The 15,740-nt window shown below is 42.1% G+C and overlaps 1 protein-coding gene across 1 annotated transcript in view; it reads left to right on the top strand.

Moving 5' to 3' along the window:
* Positions 1–15,740, top strand: part of LOC119800707 (serine/threonine-protein kinase TNNI3K) — a 227,596-nt gene that overhangs the window by 5,422 nt on the left and 206,434 nt on the right. Inside the window, exons 3-5 of the mRNA XM_038310871.1 lie at positions 7,606–7,691; positions 8,862–8,959; positions 15,434–15,544. Of these exons, the coding sequence (XP_038166799.1) occupies positions 7,606–7,691; positions 8,862–8,959; positions 15,434–15,544 (295 nt within the window). The remainder of the gene's footprint in view (positions 1–7,605; positions 7,692–8,861; positions 8,960–15,433; positions 15,545–15,740) is intronic.

Genomic DNA, 15,740 nt, shown 5'->3' with positions numbered 1-15,740 from the left:
ACGAGCCTCTGTCCCTGTCAGATCAACTACACGATGCCCCCAGCTTTTACCCACACTATAGTAAGGTGTACAGGACTAAAGCTAATTCAGTTTAAAACAAACAAACAAAGCACTGCACTGTTCCTGAGTCTGCGGCAGTTTATAGTGGCTTCGCAGTGACAACTTGATGTGGGGAACGAAGAGAACAGACATAGAATGTTCTTTCCTCTAACGCAAGGTCGCCCTCACTGTAGCTTTGGGTAGGTGTTGAAGACACGAACAGGAGGCAGGAAAGAGATGAAGAGGGCATAGGAAAGCGCATTCGTGGTCCATGTATTTCCTCTGATGCCTCTAATACCACAGTGACCAGTGAGTTCTCCAGGATATCTCAATCCATTTGTGGGTCAGACTCCTCTCCTCACTAGTATATGCAGACACTAAAGATGCTTCTCTGTCTTGTGTGGGCTCTTTACACTTGTATTTATAAACAATACTAGTACGTTAGTTCTAGAAAGATAAACTGATGAGCTAGTGCCTGCCAGGCATGCCACTGAAATGCCTCTGTCCTTTCAGAGTCTATCCTCCTGGAACGCTGACGTCTGTGATTAAGGTTAGCGAAAGAAATGAACTAGGAGAGGGGAGATGGCAGCAACATTCGGAAGTCCACTGCAATTCTAACAACACAATTACTCGCTTAAAGTGGGCGTGTAATCATTTAAGAAAAGTTGCACCCTAAATTTCAGCCATGATTCTCAGTTCCCATCCACTTCATTCAACGGTTTTTGTTTTGATACATGCAATTAAAACATTCAAGACCTTGAAGCAATCATTCCTCAGGGAAACACCTGCTTTCTCTCCTGTCAATTTTCCTAAAAGAGTTGTGTGTGTCACATTTCCTGACAAGCTGACATTGGCTGCAAGTTCTAATGCCTTGGGCTCAATGTATTCTCTAATTTTTTCTTGCATGTTTATAAGATGCATGCCCCTCACCAACAACAGTACATTCTAATCGGCTCATAGGGCTTTCTAGGGCTTGGATGAAACTCCTAATTAAGATTAAGTCATACTCATGAATATTTTTCTAATAGTAAATTATTTCCTTAATTATTAAATAGGGTAGTTCTATACCTAAAGGTTATTTTCTGCCTCAAAGCATAACGACTCTTTTCTTAGCCTTTAACTTTTATCCAGAAAAGTACGCAGTTGTGTGATCCAATTAAACATCTTATCCGTGACCTCATCCTTTCGGAGACGTCTGACACAGCAGCCACAAGTGAGAAATAATTAAAATGAGATGTCTGAAAGTTGGCCAATATAATATATTGATGTACAAAACACCGATTGAGGTATATACATTTAAAAAATTAATTCACCTTCTCAAAAAGTAGAGAAAAATCTAAGAATAAGAGAGAGAAATATTACCCAACGAGTATCCTGTGAATATTCACAAATATGTTTGTTGAATATCTTCCAAGTCAGTGCTCCAAACTTACAATAGGAATTATATCCACTCATCCCACCTGTTTCTCCCTGCTTAGCTTATGGAAAGTAGATTTCCAATAATAATGTTCCCTTACTATTCTTATGTTATTTTTGAGATGTGGGAGGTCCTTTTTTATATGTGTTGCTTTTATTGGTTAAGGAATAGAGATGCTTTGGCCTATGGAAGAGCAAAATATAGCCAGGCTGGAAGGGATATATAGAGAGAGTAGGTGGGGTCAAGGAGACACCATGTAGCTGTCCAAGAAGCAAGAGGTAACAAAACATGAGCCTCATGGTAAAATATAAAATAATAATAGAAATGGGCTAATTTAAGATGTAAGAGCTGACTAGAAATATTCCTAAGGGATTGGCCAAGCAGTGTTGTAATTAATATAGTTTCTGTGTGATTATTTGTGTCCAAGTGGTTGGGAACAAAAGAGCAATCTACACCTATATTTGTGAATTGACTGCAACTTTCTCAGAGAAGGTTGAAATGCATTTAGGCCCTTCAGAAGCATACACAGTGACTGAGATAGAGGGCAGGAGGTGGAAAGCGGCTAAGCATTAGATATTTCTGATGATAATCTTGTTGTAAGCTTTTGTGAGTTCCAAATGGGTTAGACTTTTTGGAACTTTGACCAGGAGCTGTTAGCAGTATCATTTGCTAAGGTACTGATTTGGGCTAGTATCAAAGTCTTATAAAATTAGTTTTACCCCTGAGGAGAAGGATGGGGAAAGAGATGCTAGAGATGGTATTGGCTAGGAGGGAGGAGGCGCTGAGGGAAAGAGGGACAACAAGTGGGAGCATGTAAAGTCACAAGGGACAGCAGAGATAGAGGTGGCCCAGCAGGGTGATTGGAAGGAAGAGGAACAGGGATCGGGAGGCTCCCTAACTAACTTGCAGAGAATTAAAGATACAAATCTGTTTCAATGGGAATTTGTATCCCAGATTTCTTTGTTTTTGGCAGTGCTTGCTTTTGTTTTGTTTCTATTTTGTTGATAATTGACACAAACCCTACATTTCAGACAATTCTTTGAGTCTGTTTGGAAGACCACATGGCTTTCCAGGGCTTCTTTATACCTTAAGAGATTTGCTTCATTCTTCTTCTACAGGGTCCTCTTGCAGGGTTAGGGGGCTACTTATGGAGTGGCTAAATTGCACAGTTGGCTGTGGTCTGAAAGCTGCCTTGGGCCGGGAGGGACTTTCAGGAGACTGAATAGAAGGTGCCTCTCCTCAGGCTACCTTCATTGTCTCCCTTCCTAGGTCTTCACACACATTGTCCCTGCTCACTGAACAAAACATTGCTTTGAACGTTTCATACCTGATCTCTTTCAAAATTCGATAGCGTCATTATGACCTTGTGTGTTTTTTTTTTCATACCAAAGTAGGCTAAAATTGAGAGGGGAGAGAGAGAAATAGAGAGAGAAACCTTTGTTTTACATGTGGTTGGCATTTGAAAATTACAATTTACTGGAAGTAGCATTGTGACATTTCAAATTTGATATTAAAGTTAAGCTGATTATAAGGTGTTCTTGCAGGAACATTGGCAGAGCGTTAAAGTTTCTTATGACTTAAAAACATACTGAAAGCAAGTGTCTTGGTGAAGTCCTTATTGCTCTGATAAGCACACACCAAAAGCAAGTTGGAGAAGAAAGAGTTTATTTGTCTTAAATAATCTTGGTGGCAGACCAAGGCCAGGGTAGGAACTCAAGGCAGGATCCTGGCAGCAGGAACTGAAGCAAAGGACACGGAGGGGTGCTGCTTACTGGTTTGCTTTCCATGGCTTGCTCAGCCTTCTTTCTTATAGACCCCAGGGCCACTTGCCCATGAGTGGCACCACCCACATTGGGTTAGACCCTCCCAAATTCATTGTAAGTCAAGAAAATACCCTACAAGCTTGGTCACTAGCCATTTGACAGAAAGCATGTCTCAGTTGGCCTTTCTATTTGCAGATAACTGGTTATGTCAAGCTGACTGTGTGTGGGTGTGGGGTGTGTGTGTGAGCGTGTGTGTGTCCAACCATAACACAATGCAAGTGAAATGAAAATGTTTAAAAGTAGCAAAAGAAGAACCACACAAATTTTCAGAAATGATGTAACATTAACATTCTGCCCCGGTTAGCTTCTAAACAGTGTATTGTATCAACGTTGTACTTGAAACAAGGGTGTTAGGTCAGCCGCAGAGGAAGGCAGTGAGTGCCACTGAGGTGGCTGAAGACAGCCCAGCATAACAAAGGTCCACTCTCCCCAGCCATTAGCTTGGATCAGTCACTGTGCTTAGCAGAGTGTCTTAGAACATGGGTGTGGCTTTTTTTTTTTTTCAGAATTTAGGCCACACTCTGTGACTTTAAACCACACATGTACTAGCTTTGCAAGTGAGGTAGACTAGATTTCCTTTTCTTTTTCTTTATCTTTGCTTTTTTTTTTTAGTTACTTTAAGATTACAGTTTTTTTAATTTTTACCGAACTATACATGTTTCTCCACTTGCCTCCTTTCCTCCCCCTCTTCCCTCCCCCGTGAAGTGTGGGGGTCATAGACTAGATTTTCTGTTCTCTAAAAATATACAGGATCCGTGTCCATCTGTGAACAGGGAGGAGACCTGTGAAGATTCTCGTGGACAGAGCTGCTGAAGCTCTGGGCTGTGAGGAAACTTCTTTCTTGGGTTTCTCTTACCCAGGAAATGATGTCACGGATCTTCACTCCAAGAGCAGCAAGGGAGGATGTATTTCTTCTGCTCTAACCAAATGAACTTAACTTAAACAGGGACACTGGGGGAACAGTCAACTTTGGAGCACCTGGGTAATTGTTAACTTCCCATGTATGTTGTTAAGATTATACAGCAAAAAAAAAAAACCAAAAAACAAAAACAAAAAACAAAAAACAAAATCAAAAAACAAACAAACAAACCAAAAAAAAAAAAAAGATTATACAGCAATGGACCTGGGAAGCTGACTAGAAAGTACTGGGACTTGCCACCAAGCCTGACCCTCTGGTTCCATTCCCAGGACCCACAAACTAAAAGTGGGGACTTAGGACTGCATGTAGTGTTGTGACCTCTGTGAAAACACACACACCACTCACTGAAACGTCTGCTTATTAGACCCTCAGTGATATGGACAAGTTAGAATGCTGCAAGCCCAGAGACAAATAATCTCGGGGCGTGTTCAATTCCCTAAAAAACACTTATTACCCTCCTTTGTGTATGACTGAAAAATCTTTGTGATCGTTAGGCAAATCCTCTGGGAGTTTTCAACCAACCAGAAGAGTAAGAATGTGGTCAGATAATGTCTGAGCAGCCCCCTCCCACCGTACCCCAATGCTGTAACCACCTACCTAAGGTTGTAATTTGCCCACCTAATATTTCACTAATGTATTTGAAAAGGGCCTTGAGTTATTATTTTCTTCTGTTACTATAAAAGCTTTATCAAATTTCTATTATGCTGTAGCATAGAAATTTGGGATAACCTAAGTTTTTGTTTCCAGGCCATGTTCATTCATATTTGACTCCAATTAGCTATCCCTTATCCCCTTTGAAGAAAACGTGTGTGGTTTTCTGCCTACACTTCCACACACATACAGCCACACACAAGTACAATACATACATACACATATAATAGAGAGTTAATTTATAATTAAAATTTTTTAAAGAAATGAGATAGCAAAACCTGCTAGCTGTTGATGTTTACAAAATGGGAAAACTCATTTTCTTGGTGTAGGAAAGCCTAAAAGGATGGGCATGTCACAGTTCCTGAGAGCTGAAATAAACAGAAAACAAAAGGCCACATCTACTGTAAGGATTCTACAGTGACATCTGACTGGTTAAATCTTATCTGCTTGTTGAGTGTTGGACTATTGCAGGTGCAGAACCATATCATCTTGGGTTACAAGTAGTCCCCTTACTAGCCACTTAGTGACTGTTGGACTAGAAGTCCAAACATCAGGGAGGAGTTGCTCCAGACACCACTCACACAACCACAATTGATGCAAAAGCAAGAAGATTTTTATTCTGTCATTAGAGGGCCCTTCAGGTTCAGGATATGAAGGACACCCGATAGCTGTTACAGTCCATCTTTTAAAGCAAAAAGCCACAGACACAAGGGGGGTGACCTGTAGGTTGTTTTCCAACTTATTGGATTGGCTTATTTAAAGGGTTACTAGCAGTGATTGGTCTATTCCAGGGCAGGAGAATCACTGCGTGATAAGGGAAATATCTGTGGGCTGTCTTTGCCTCAATTCCCAGAATGGAGTTATGTTTGAAGATTGTTCACAAGGACACAGGAGGATACGCAGTCCAGCAGGTGTGTGGGGGCGACTGTCCCTGTTGTGAACTGCTGACACTCTAAGTTTGGCACAGGTGCCGACTACAGACATCCCGTTCTCCTAAGCAAATGGGATGTTCTCACGGAAGCAGGCCACCAGCAGGTCCTGAGGGGAGGGGGTCCTGAGGGTCTTTCAGTGACCACCTTCTGCGTTTGACCTAATGTCCTTTTACTTACAAGTAAAACCTCTAGCATATATTAGCTCAATACGCCAGTAGCTTTCACCAACCTAAACACTAAGACTATCATCTGATACAGCTGGAACCTATGGCAGAGACTGCCCCACTTCTCGGCATCCCCTATCCCCACCAAGGTCTCGAGTCAACAAAAGGACTTAGGGTGCTGGAGAGGGGGTTTAGTGTTTAACCGCACACACTGCTCCTACTGGGGACTCAAGTACACTTTTCTGCACATCAGGCCCGCTTGCAGCCACCTGCAACTACAGATGAGATGGATTTGAGGCCCCTTCTGCCCTCATGGGCACATAGCTACACACAGAAACACAAAACACAAAATTTACAAAGTAATGCTGAAATATTTTATTAAACGATCTGACCTATAACCCTTGCATTGTCTTGAGATTATAAAAACTCCCATCTGACTTCCACTTTCAGATGTAATTTCCCAGGCTGAGGTCCCTGAACTTGGCTCCGAACAAACCACCTCCTACTCCCTTTGAGCACGGACAAGCTCATGTGACCTGCATGCATTTCTAGTGTAGGCTGCGGAGCCTGCTTTGTTAGTCGGAAGAATATCCCCACGTCTATGAAAACAGACCACAGGGCTTAGAGTTACTAATTAAAGCCTTTCTTGGGGCCTCTCAAGGTCTCTGGAATTAGAGGCCTTCTCTTTTTAGCAGCACCCTGGAGAATGGAAAAATTTTCTATTTCAAAATTCCAATAGCCTTTGAAGTTCTTAACTGGGAGCCTTGATGCAAATAGTCCAAGTTTATTAAGTCTTTCAAGTCTAAGTGCTTTAAAGGTGATGGGAATCCCTGGCTCTCCCACCGGAGACCGGGCATCCCTCTAGCGCTGCTAAGATTAAAATAGGCCCGAGGCCCCTTGAAGCCGACCCAGAGGCCAAGGATGTGATCTCATTTCTACTGAAAAATGTCCTGGGAGTGCCAAGGACCTGACGAGGTCAAGAATTTTAGCTCTAACTTCCTGTTGAAAGGATACCTATGGCTCCCAGGGTCCTCTAGGGGGCAAAGTCTTTGATAGTATAAAGGCAAGGAATTCATTAAAGCAATCATTCCTCTCCTCAGCAGCCTTCACAGGGCCTCCCCAGGTGTCAGACCTCCCTGATCTGAGGACACTGACCCGGTCAGAGTACAAGGAAAGTTGGCTGCAGGCAGAAATTGTCATACATTTGGGTTATAATCTTTCTCCCATGCTCTTATCAAACACAGCACAACCTTTTCTCTTTCCCTCCCCTCCCCTCCCTTCCTTCCTCTTTTCTTCCTTTTGTGAATATCTTAATTTTTCTACAAATATAATACTAATGTTTGATTGTGAAAGATATAATTTTACTTTTAGATGTATGTATTTTCCTTATAAAAAGCTTTATAAAATTAAATTATATATTCATGTAATTATATTAATATATTAGAACCCAGAGTATATATGTGAGTCTTTAACTTGATCGCTTCAATGATTAGTATCATTTTTATCAAGGTTTAGTTCTTGGTATGAAGGATTCAAAACTCTTCTAGCATCAAAGTCGTATAACAAAATACAGTTCTGAATTTATAGACCGGTATTTAGTTCTCAAACAAATGGCAGCATGCTGAGATGAGCTTCTGATTGCTTGTCATTGCTGTTTCAGGTCTGATGAAGCCTTCCGAGAAGTCAGTCTGAACTACCGCACAGAGAGCGGGCTGTCCCTGCTGCACCTGTGTTGTGTTTGTGGCGGTAAGTGCCTGAAACCTGTTTAAGCCAGATCTATGCCCACGTGGTAGGGGACATGAGGTGCAGAGTGACCAGCAGAAGGACCCTTTCAGACTCCATTTCTCTCTGGCTTCACTCCCAGGATCTTGGTGACATTCCCAGGAGTGGTGACCCTTGAGGTTCCTTGCTCTGCATCTCTGAATTTCTCATTTTTTTACCTTCCTAATCTAAGTAACTTGCTTTTCCCAGAAATCAATAAATGTTTTTTTAATAATAGGCAGCCAGTCAGGGATTGGGTTTAATGGAGGGGCCCTTAAGACATCCCTTTACATATGATCAGACAAATACTTTACTGTAAGAAACAGGAACGCGTGTGAAGGGGAGGAAACACCAAACATAGAATCCAAACGGGGAGATTGCTCAGGGCCATGAACACAGTCTTTATCTGCTTGTACTTCAGTTGATTTTACAAGGATCCCAGCCACTTCAGTTGGGTCTCAGCATATGGTATCAGCTCTATAAAGCTAGTGAATTATCGAATGGAAGCTGGTATTTATTTATTATTCAAGCTGAGCTGAGCTGGATGTAATAGTGGCGCTGTCTTACTACTAGACTGATGGTCCCTTGACTTCCAAACCCTGGGAACAGGCTCACCTTCATGTCTGCTCCTTCCAATGGGAGCTGGTTGCCAGGTGTAGCTTCTACTGCAGAGGAACCTCTCCGGAGCCCAGTCACTTGACTGTCACCTCTGCTCTCTGCTAGAGGCTTATTCAGTGACGGTTTTATTTTGCTTGGCATTTTTGAGACAAGGCCTGCTCTGTAGTCCAGGCTAGCCTCAAATTTGTGGCAGTCCTCCTGTCTCAACTTCCCGGGTGCTGAGATTACACACATCAGCCACCCTGCCAGTTACATTCCCAAGTTAAAACTGTGTGGTGTTGAATTAAACAAAGCCCGTGAGCCAAGACTTTCACAATGCGCAGCATCCATGCAAAGCTGCATACGTGCGATAAAAAAAAAAAAAAAAAACCGTGTGTGAAGTATCACTGCCAAACGAACAGAATCGCTGAGGAATGGGCTTGAATGGTGGGCTGACATTTTCACATGTCAGGATGGCATTTGTCCTTAAGTCAAAGGGAGACATGATGTCGTTCAGTCCGCCCCAGCAATAAATCAGCCTTTGTTATTTCTCTCCAGGCAACAAGTCACACATCCGCGCCCTTGTGTTAAAAGGGCTCCGTCCATCCAGACTGACGAGAAACGGGTTTCCAGCACTCCACTTGGCAGTTTACAAGGTCTGCCATTTTCATTCCTATAGACTTTGTTAAGGACAGCATGGGCCCTGATCTCTACTCCACCCCAAGCAGACAGAACTGGCATAGAATGAGGTGGGCACCCTGGGATATTCCGTGTTGGAAGTGACCCTCCAGACTGTCATAAATGCACATGTATATGTGTAAGTAATATAAGTCACTCTAGTCTTCGCGGTTTTCCCTCACTCTGCCACCCTAGTGTTTGTTTTACAGAGAAAAACGGTGACATTCAGAGTGAGGTCTAGTTAATCGCAGAGTATAATCCTCCACAGTTGATCCCAGCCCCCAGTCCTCATAGCTGCATTGAATATTTGCTCTTCCTCAATTTCATGCAGACTTTTATTTCAGTTTTTGTGTACAAGTCTGGGGAGAGGCAGTTGTTTGCTTGTTCAAAGATTGCTCTGCCCTCTCTAAACATCTTAGGAGATTGCATCATGCTGAAAGAGGGCCACATTTCCCCCACTGGATTCTTTTCTTTTCTTTCTTTTATTTTTGAAGGTTATAGTGGCTTTATTTTAGTATATTGAACTTAGAAATACTAGTCAATATCTTTAAATTATTATTAGACTGTCACAGAAATTCATGTTTACTAAAAGCTATCAAAATTATATTGAATTGATTCAAGAGTCAGGAGCTAGAAATTCTGATGTAATTTAGTTTGCAGATCTAACCCTCATGGCAAAAGTTTGGATCTCCTCCCACACATATGATACTAAAGCAAATGGTATCTTAGCTCCTTCAGGGGCCTATTGTGTTCCTGCCATGGTACCATCATGACCTCAAGATCAACCTTTTCTCACTTAAAGTGAAATTCAAATGGAACTAAGATTCACATTATAATTGCATATCCTGAAACATTTCTTATATTTTATAGACATGTCCACAAGCAGATTAGTATGTATACATAGTTGTAATTATTGTTATTAATACTAGACAATAGTAATAATAACAAAAAATACTTTCAGATTCACACAGAAGCATTGAAAGAAACAGCAATCCCATTCTTGAAGGCTAATCTTTGAAACATTCAGGACATGTTATTTCTTTCTACAGGGTGATGTTAGTTTTTTGTATAAATGTGCTTACCGTCAAGTGATTACTATTCTCAATAACTTCCCTTTGGAGTCCTTGCACTGTTGTGATAAATTATCATAGACTGAGTGGCTAAATGATGGACACATACAACTCATAGTTTTGAGGCTAGGAAATCCTTGGTCAAGGTGCAGGCAGATTTGCTTTGGAGCAAGGCCTTCTTCCTGGGGACAGTCTTCTCACTGGCTGTGTGGAAGAGAGAAATCTCTGCTCTTTCTCCACACCTTTGAGGACAGTGATCCCACTATGAAGACCCCACCCTTATAACATACTCTAAATCGGCTTCTAAATCTAGCTACTTCCAAACACCTTCATATTGGGGTTAAGACATTCAGTCCTGTCATTCTCTTATTGGACTGTGTATGAATTTGACCACCTGGTTCTTCACCAGAGAGGGCTTGGATGATCAATGAAGCGTGTGCAGAACCTAAGAAACATCTTGACATTACCGCATGCAGTCCTTGATGCTCATTGGTGTGACACAGCTTCACAGCTGCTCTCGGTCCAGCCGCTGAGCTTGCTGGTTATGGTTTCGTCTTCAGAAAAACTCATCTTTCCCTCTGCGCTTCAGCTTTCCCTTCTCCACAGCAGAGTGAACACAGCGGGAGGGCTGCAGGTATAACACACAGACAGAGTGCTGTGAGCATGCGCAATGCGCTTAGACTTACTCTCTGTCTTACCCCTTCCCCCCCAGAGGAAAAAACTGGAGCAAGCATAACTATCTGTTTTATTAGGTGATTTGGGGTTTTACAAGGACAGAGCATATTTAGACCTAGCAAAATAACGATTATGCAGAAAATAGTAAATAAAATTAACCGTTATTGTGCAATTTAATTTAAAAAAATCAAGTACTAAACACTGTGTATCATCCATTTTACACAGAAAATAAAAAGAAAGGGGTCTTGGCATATGGTTTGTAACCTGAAAGAGATGAGAATCGCATCAAAGGTGTCAGCCTGCAGTTAGATTTCCTCCAGTGTTCTGTAAAGGCAGCGTTCCCCTATGCAGGCATTTGTCCACATACCTACTGAGCAAACAATTGGCTAACAGATAAAATAGGCTCTTTGGAAACAAATCCATATGCAAATATTTTGACACGTGTACTTCAGATGTGGCTTGACTGCAAATTTGATTTACAAAAAAACTCAGAAGAAGACAAAGAAAAGAGTCATTTCGGGAGAGCAGCAGCAAATGTCCCCTTCCTGCTGGATTCAGAGTGCTTTCCCCGAGAGAACCCTGGTCTCACAGAGCAAAGCAAACCAAGCCAATCTAAGTTCTGCCACATCTCTGTGCTGCTTAAGTTAGCAGTATGTGATGTAGGTTTTCTGCACAGAAAAATTTTGAAGATATTTGTCATTTTGTGAGGTTTGATTTCTTGAAACTTAGTTGCTTAGTGGTTAAGTTCATTAAATCACCTTACCCGGCTGCAACAGGCATCTCTCTGTTCTAAGCTCTAAGCAGAGAATGAAGTTTCTTCTTCAAACCCTTCTCCAAGGCTCTGAATATCTAGTTTTTATATTTTGATACTGTGCACCCCTAAAATGAATACAGATGTTGGGAAGAAAACACTGAACCTTGATATGGTTTGGAAGAGGTCAAGTCAGAATTCAAATGAACAAAAAACTGAATGACCCACTGACTGAGCCCCCCCCCCCGACAAGGCACAGTAAAATCTTCCCATGACAGATCTTTAGTGGTTCAAAAGCAGTAGTTTTTTAATCCAAGTCTTTTTCCAGCATTTCATAACTTAAAAGCTGATATCAAAAGATGATAGTTTTTTATTTTTGTTCCATTCTGTACATCTCTACCAAAATCTCCTTGTAAATCATTTTCCATATTTGTTACAAAGGGGAAGGAAGTGGAGAGAAGGCTCTGGGTTTTTCTACAAAGCCAGACCTTTCAAAGACCTCTGGGGTTCCCACGTGGTGCCCTCTGAGCTCCTCATCCTGATTCAATCTTCCTTCTTAGCACATATATTTTATTAAGAAGTTGAGAGTTTTGTTTCAGCAATCTCAAGGTACAGAACCCAGAACTAGTGTCCCCAGCTTCCAAAGGCTCTTCTCATACCGGAGTTACTCAGCCTTCACTCTTGGCATCACAGATGAAAAAAGCCTGTAGTGAGGGTATTTTCTACTCCTGGCAAAGCATTCTGGCCATCCCTATCTTCTCTCCTAAACACGGCCCTAGTCACTGCCCTCATTAACAGTTTTGACAACCAAAAAGAAAATTCAATGATTTAAGAACCCATGATTTAGAGGAGAGATTAAAAGATTCATTAACTTAAATTGATATTTTTAATACAAGTTGTCTTCTATTTGTACAAATGACTGGACTAAGGATTGTATTTTTTTCCCAAATGGGAGTTTATATAAGAGAGTAATATCTCTGAAGAAGAAGGGAAAAATATCTAAGAGAAGAAATCCCATTTTTGGGCATATGTAACTCAAATTTCCAAGTAATGATGACTTTTTAAAACAGAGTTTAAAAATGGACACCAACTTTAACTAAAACATTTACATTCACAAATTGGAGTAACCACTAATATACAAATATTTTCTTCCTTCAACTCTTACATCAGGCAGCTTTATTTTCTGGAGTACCTTCTCTCCCAAGCCTGAGTTAGCTTAATCTCCGTTACATTTTCACACAGTCATGATATGAATCCCTGGTTCATCTCCACTTATTCTATGCTGGGGCTCACAGTCTCCAATCCACATCTACAGTGATAAGACACATGCATAAATGAATGTTAGGAAATAAGGCCAACCAGGATGGGGACCAACCCCGAGACTCAGGGGGCACTTCCTTGCTCTGTCCCCGTTCAGCTTCTTATGTGATCCCATGCACTGTATCACGATAAGATAGCTGGCAAGGGCTGTATCCCTCCCCTGTGCGCTACAATGAAAAGCTCGTGACAAGGGCTTCACCGTGTGATGGAAAGGACTTGGGAGTCAGAGACTGGCAGTGGCTTGGTTCAGAATGGCATGCTGTTTGGAGTTAGCATACCTAAGTTCAAGTCCCATCTCTGGCTCCATCTAAACTTACAGGAAAGAGGCTCTCTTTATGACCTGGAATGCCTATAGGGATGGCTGAGAAGTGGCGTCCAAGGATTGAAATCTGTAAGAAAATGACTTCAAGTCACCCCTTCTGAAGTAAAAGGCAGAAGCAAGACGGAGGAGGAGATCACAGCACAGAACTGGTCAGGTCTGCACTAGCCCTTGAGAGACTGCAGAGCAGACCTACCCAGCAGGAACTGCTGACTGGCCCTCTTTAGCACCGTAATGCATCCCAGAAGATCAGAAAATAAAGGCAAGGATTGAGAGGGGAAGCTGTGATCTAAGAAAGTTGATGTGTTTTCTGGGTGGAGAAAGACAGGGTTTGGTTTGTCTGTTTGTTTGTTTGTTGGGCCTCTTTTCCTTGTGGTTCATTGACCACCAGGCTGCAAAGATGAAGGTAGCAGAGGCGGCATGTGGGGCTTTGTGGGGGTGACAGAAGTAGCCTTCGTGGAGTCTGCGTCAGTGATTCAGCTCAGCTTTATGCCGGAGGGGAGATATAAGGATGGGAGCATCACCTGTGGCATTACCTCATTTGTGTTCAGCAGCAGGATACTACCAGACAGCTGGGGGCACAAAACCTAATTATCTCATGGGGCAACAGGGGAGACCCTTCAGGAATCTGTGTTAAAGGTCACTCTTGAGACAGTTTAGACATCTGGGCTTGAAGACAGCTTGTAGTGAAGGTCGAGCCTCCCAGCCTAGAGATACTATCCAGGTAGGGAGGGAGCCTTTAGAGAAAGTGAGTCCTCCATTTTCCAACAAGCCCAGAGAGCTGTCCTGACATGGCAGACGGAAACCTTAAGTGCAGAGTACTCCAGTGTCTGTTTATGTTTGTGTTTAGTTGCAGTGGGAAGAGCCCATGTGTACCAGTTAGGTTTTATCGTTAACACGGTTTAGGGTCCTTTGGGAAGAGGAGACCTCCACTGAAGAACTGCTTCCACCAGGGTGGGCGTGGCCGTGTCTGTGAGAAATTGTCTTGATTGATGTTTGATGTGAGAAGGCCTAGCCCAGAGTGAGAGGCACCATCCCTAGGCAGGTGGGCTTTGGGTGTATAAGAAAGCAAGCAAAGCAAGCCAACAAGAAGCACTCTTCCATGATTCCTGCCATGAGTTCCTGTGTAAGTTCTCTCAAAGACAGACTTGGGCCTGTAAAAGTACAATGAAACCCTCTCCTCCCGTTACTTTGGTCACGGCAACAGAAAAGCAAGCTAGACCAACATGCTTTGCTCTCCATGGTCTTTAACATTCCTGCTAAAGCAGCTGGGTGGAGGCTAAGATTTGCAGCATAATTTGCTATTTGAAGAGCTTTGTCTAAGTTTTAAACTCTGAAATAACTTTTCTCTAAACCTTCATGTGTTTGTATGTAATAATGTTAAGACATTAACTTAGTTTTTAGCTATGGAAATTAATTGGATTATTTAGTTTGAAATTATGGGATGCAGTTCATAAATGATCCATCTTCTAAAGATTCCTCTTTCCTGCCATTTTTGTAACCACAAGCCACGTACTACAGACATCAAGATTATGGATTTGTTTATTTATTTACTTACGATTCATCTATTTGTTGAAACAGAAACTGGTTTCTGCCACCTAACTTCTGGCATTACAGGCACGCACCACCATGCCTGGTTTGAGTTCTTACTTCACTAGAGACTTGAACACGAAGAACTTTGTAGGGGTTTTGTGAATACATGGTCTGTAACACCACCCTTGCACATTCTGAGCCAAGCTGAGAAAATATTGACCTATTCTGTTTATATCCCACAATGCCATTGTACAATGAAGAAGCAAATGCATAACTACCGTGAACGCCCAGAGTTGTGGTTTGCTTTATTCTGGTTATATTTTCATCTTAGAAGAAATATTCCATCTTCATTCTTAAAAGAAGAAAAAACTTAAACCTTTACACTCTTGCTGTGAGTTTTTGACCTCTTTGAGGGGGTCAGTTTTAGTTAGTAGGAAGTCATATTTGTTAGCGTGACCTACTTGACCTCTTTGGGGGTTAACCTGAGTTACTAGGAAGTCATATTTGCTGACATGAATTACTTGTAAGATTGATATTATTGCCCTGGGCTTGAGCTCTTTGCACCTTTCATGGTTACATGCCAGGGTTGATTGCTGCTCCTCTATTGTGCCATTTGTTCTTACACTGCCGTCACCTGAGCCGTTCTGCTCACTAATATGAGCTTGGGACAGAAGTCACACCCAGGCTTTCTTTGAGCATCTAAGCATCACCCAACCAAAGAACTAGCACAGCTTCCCCACCTGCTGTTAGTGGAAGAAAACACTCCAGTTTTATCTCATTACAGGATAACCCGGAACTGATCACGTCCCTCTTACACAGCGGAGCCGATGTCCAGCAAGTGGGCTACGGTGGCCTCACAGCCCTTCACATTGCTGCCATAGCTGGTCACCCAGAGGTGAGTCTTGCCTCTCTCACCCGGGAAGGAAAAAAATGTCTGTCTTCTTGGTTGTGTGAAATGCTGGGTCTTCAGATCCAAGGAGCTGTTTTACTTTTTATTTAACTACTGAACATACTCATTTGCTGTCATTTACTCTGACAGTAAAATTTAGCTGCATAAATGTGATTTTCTACTGAGTTCAGCTCATTATATA

The sequence above is a fragment of the Arvicola amphibius genome, chromosome 14 (genome assembly GCF_903992535.2).
Source record: "Arvicola amphibius chromosome 14, mArvAmp1.2, whole genome shotgun sequence".
NCBI classification, from domain to species: Eukaryota; Metazoa; Chordata; class Mammalia; order Rodentia; family Cricetidae; genus Arvicola; species Arvicola amphibius.
Note: the sequence above shows the minus strand (reverse complement) of the source record. Positions and strands in the feature narration are given on the sequence as shown.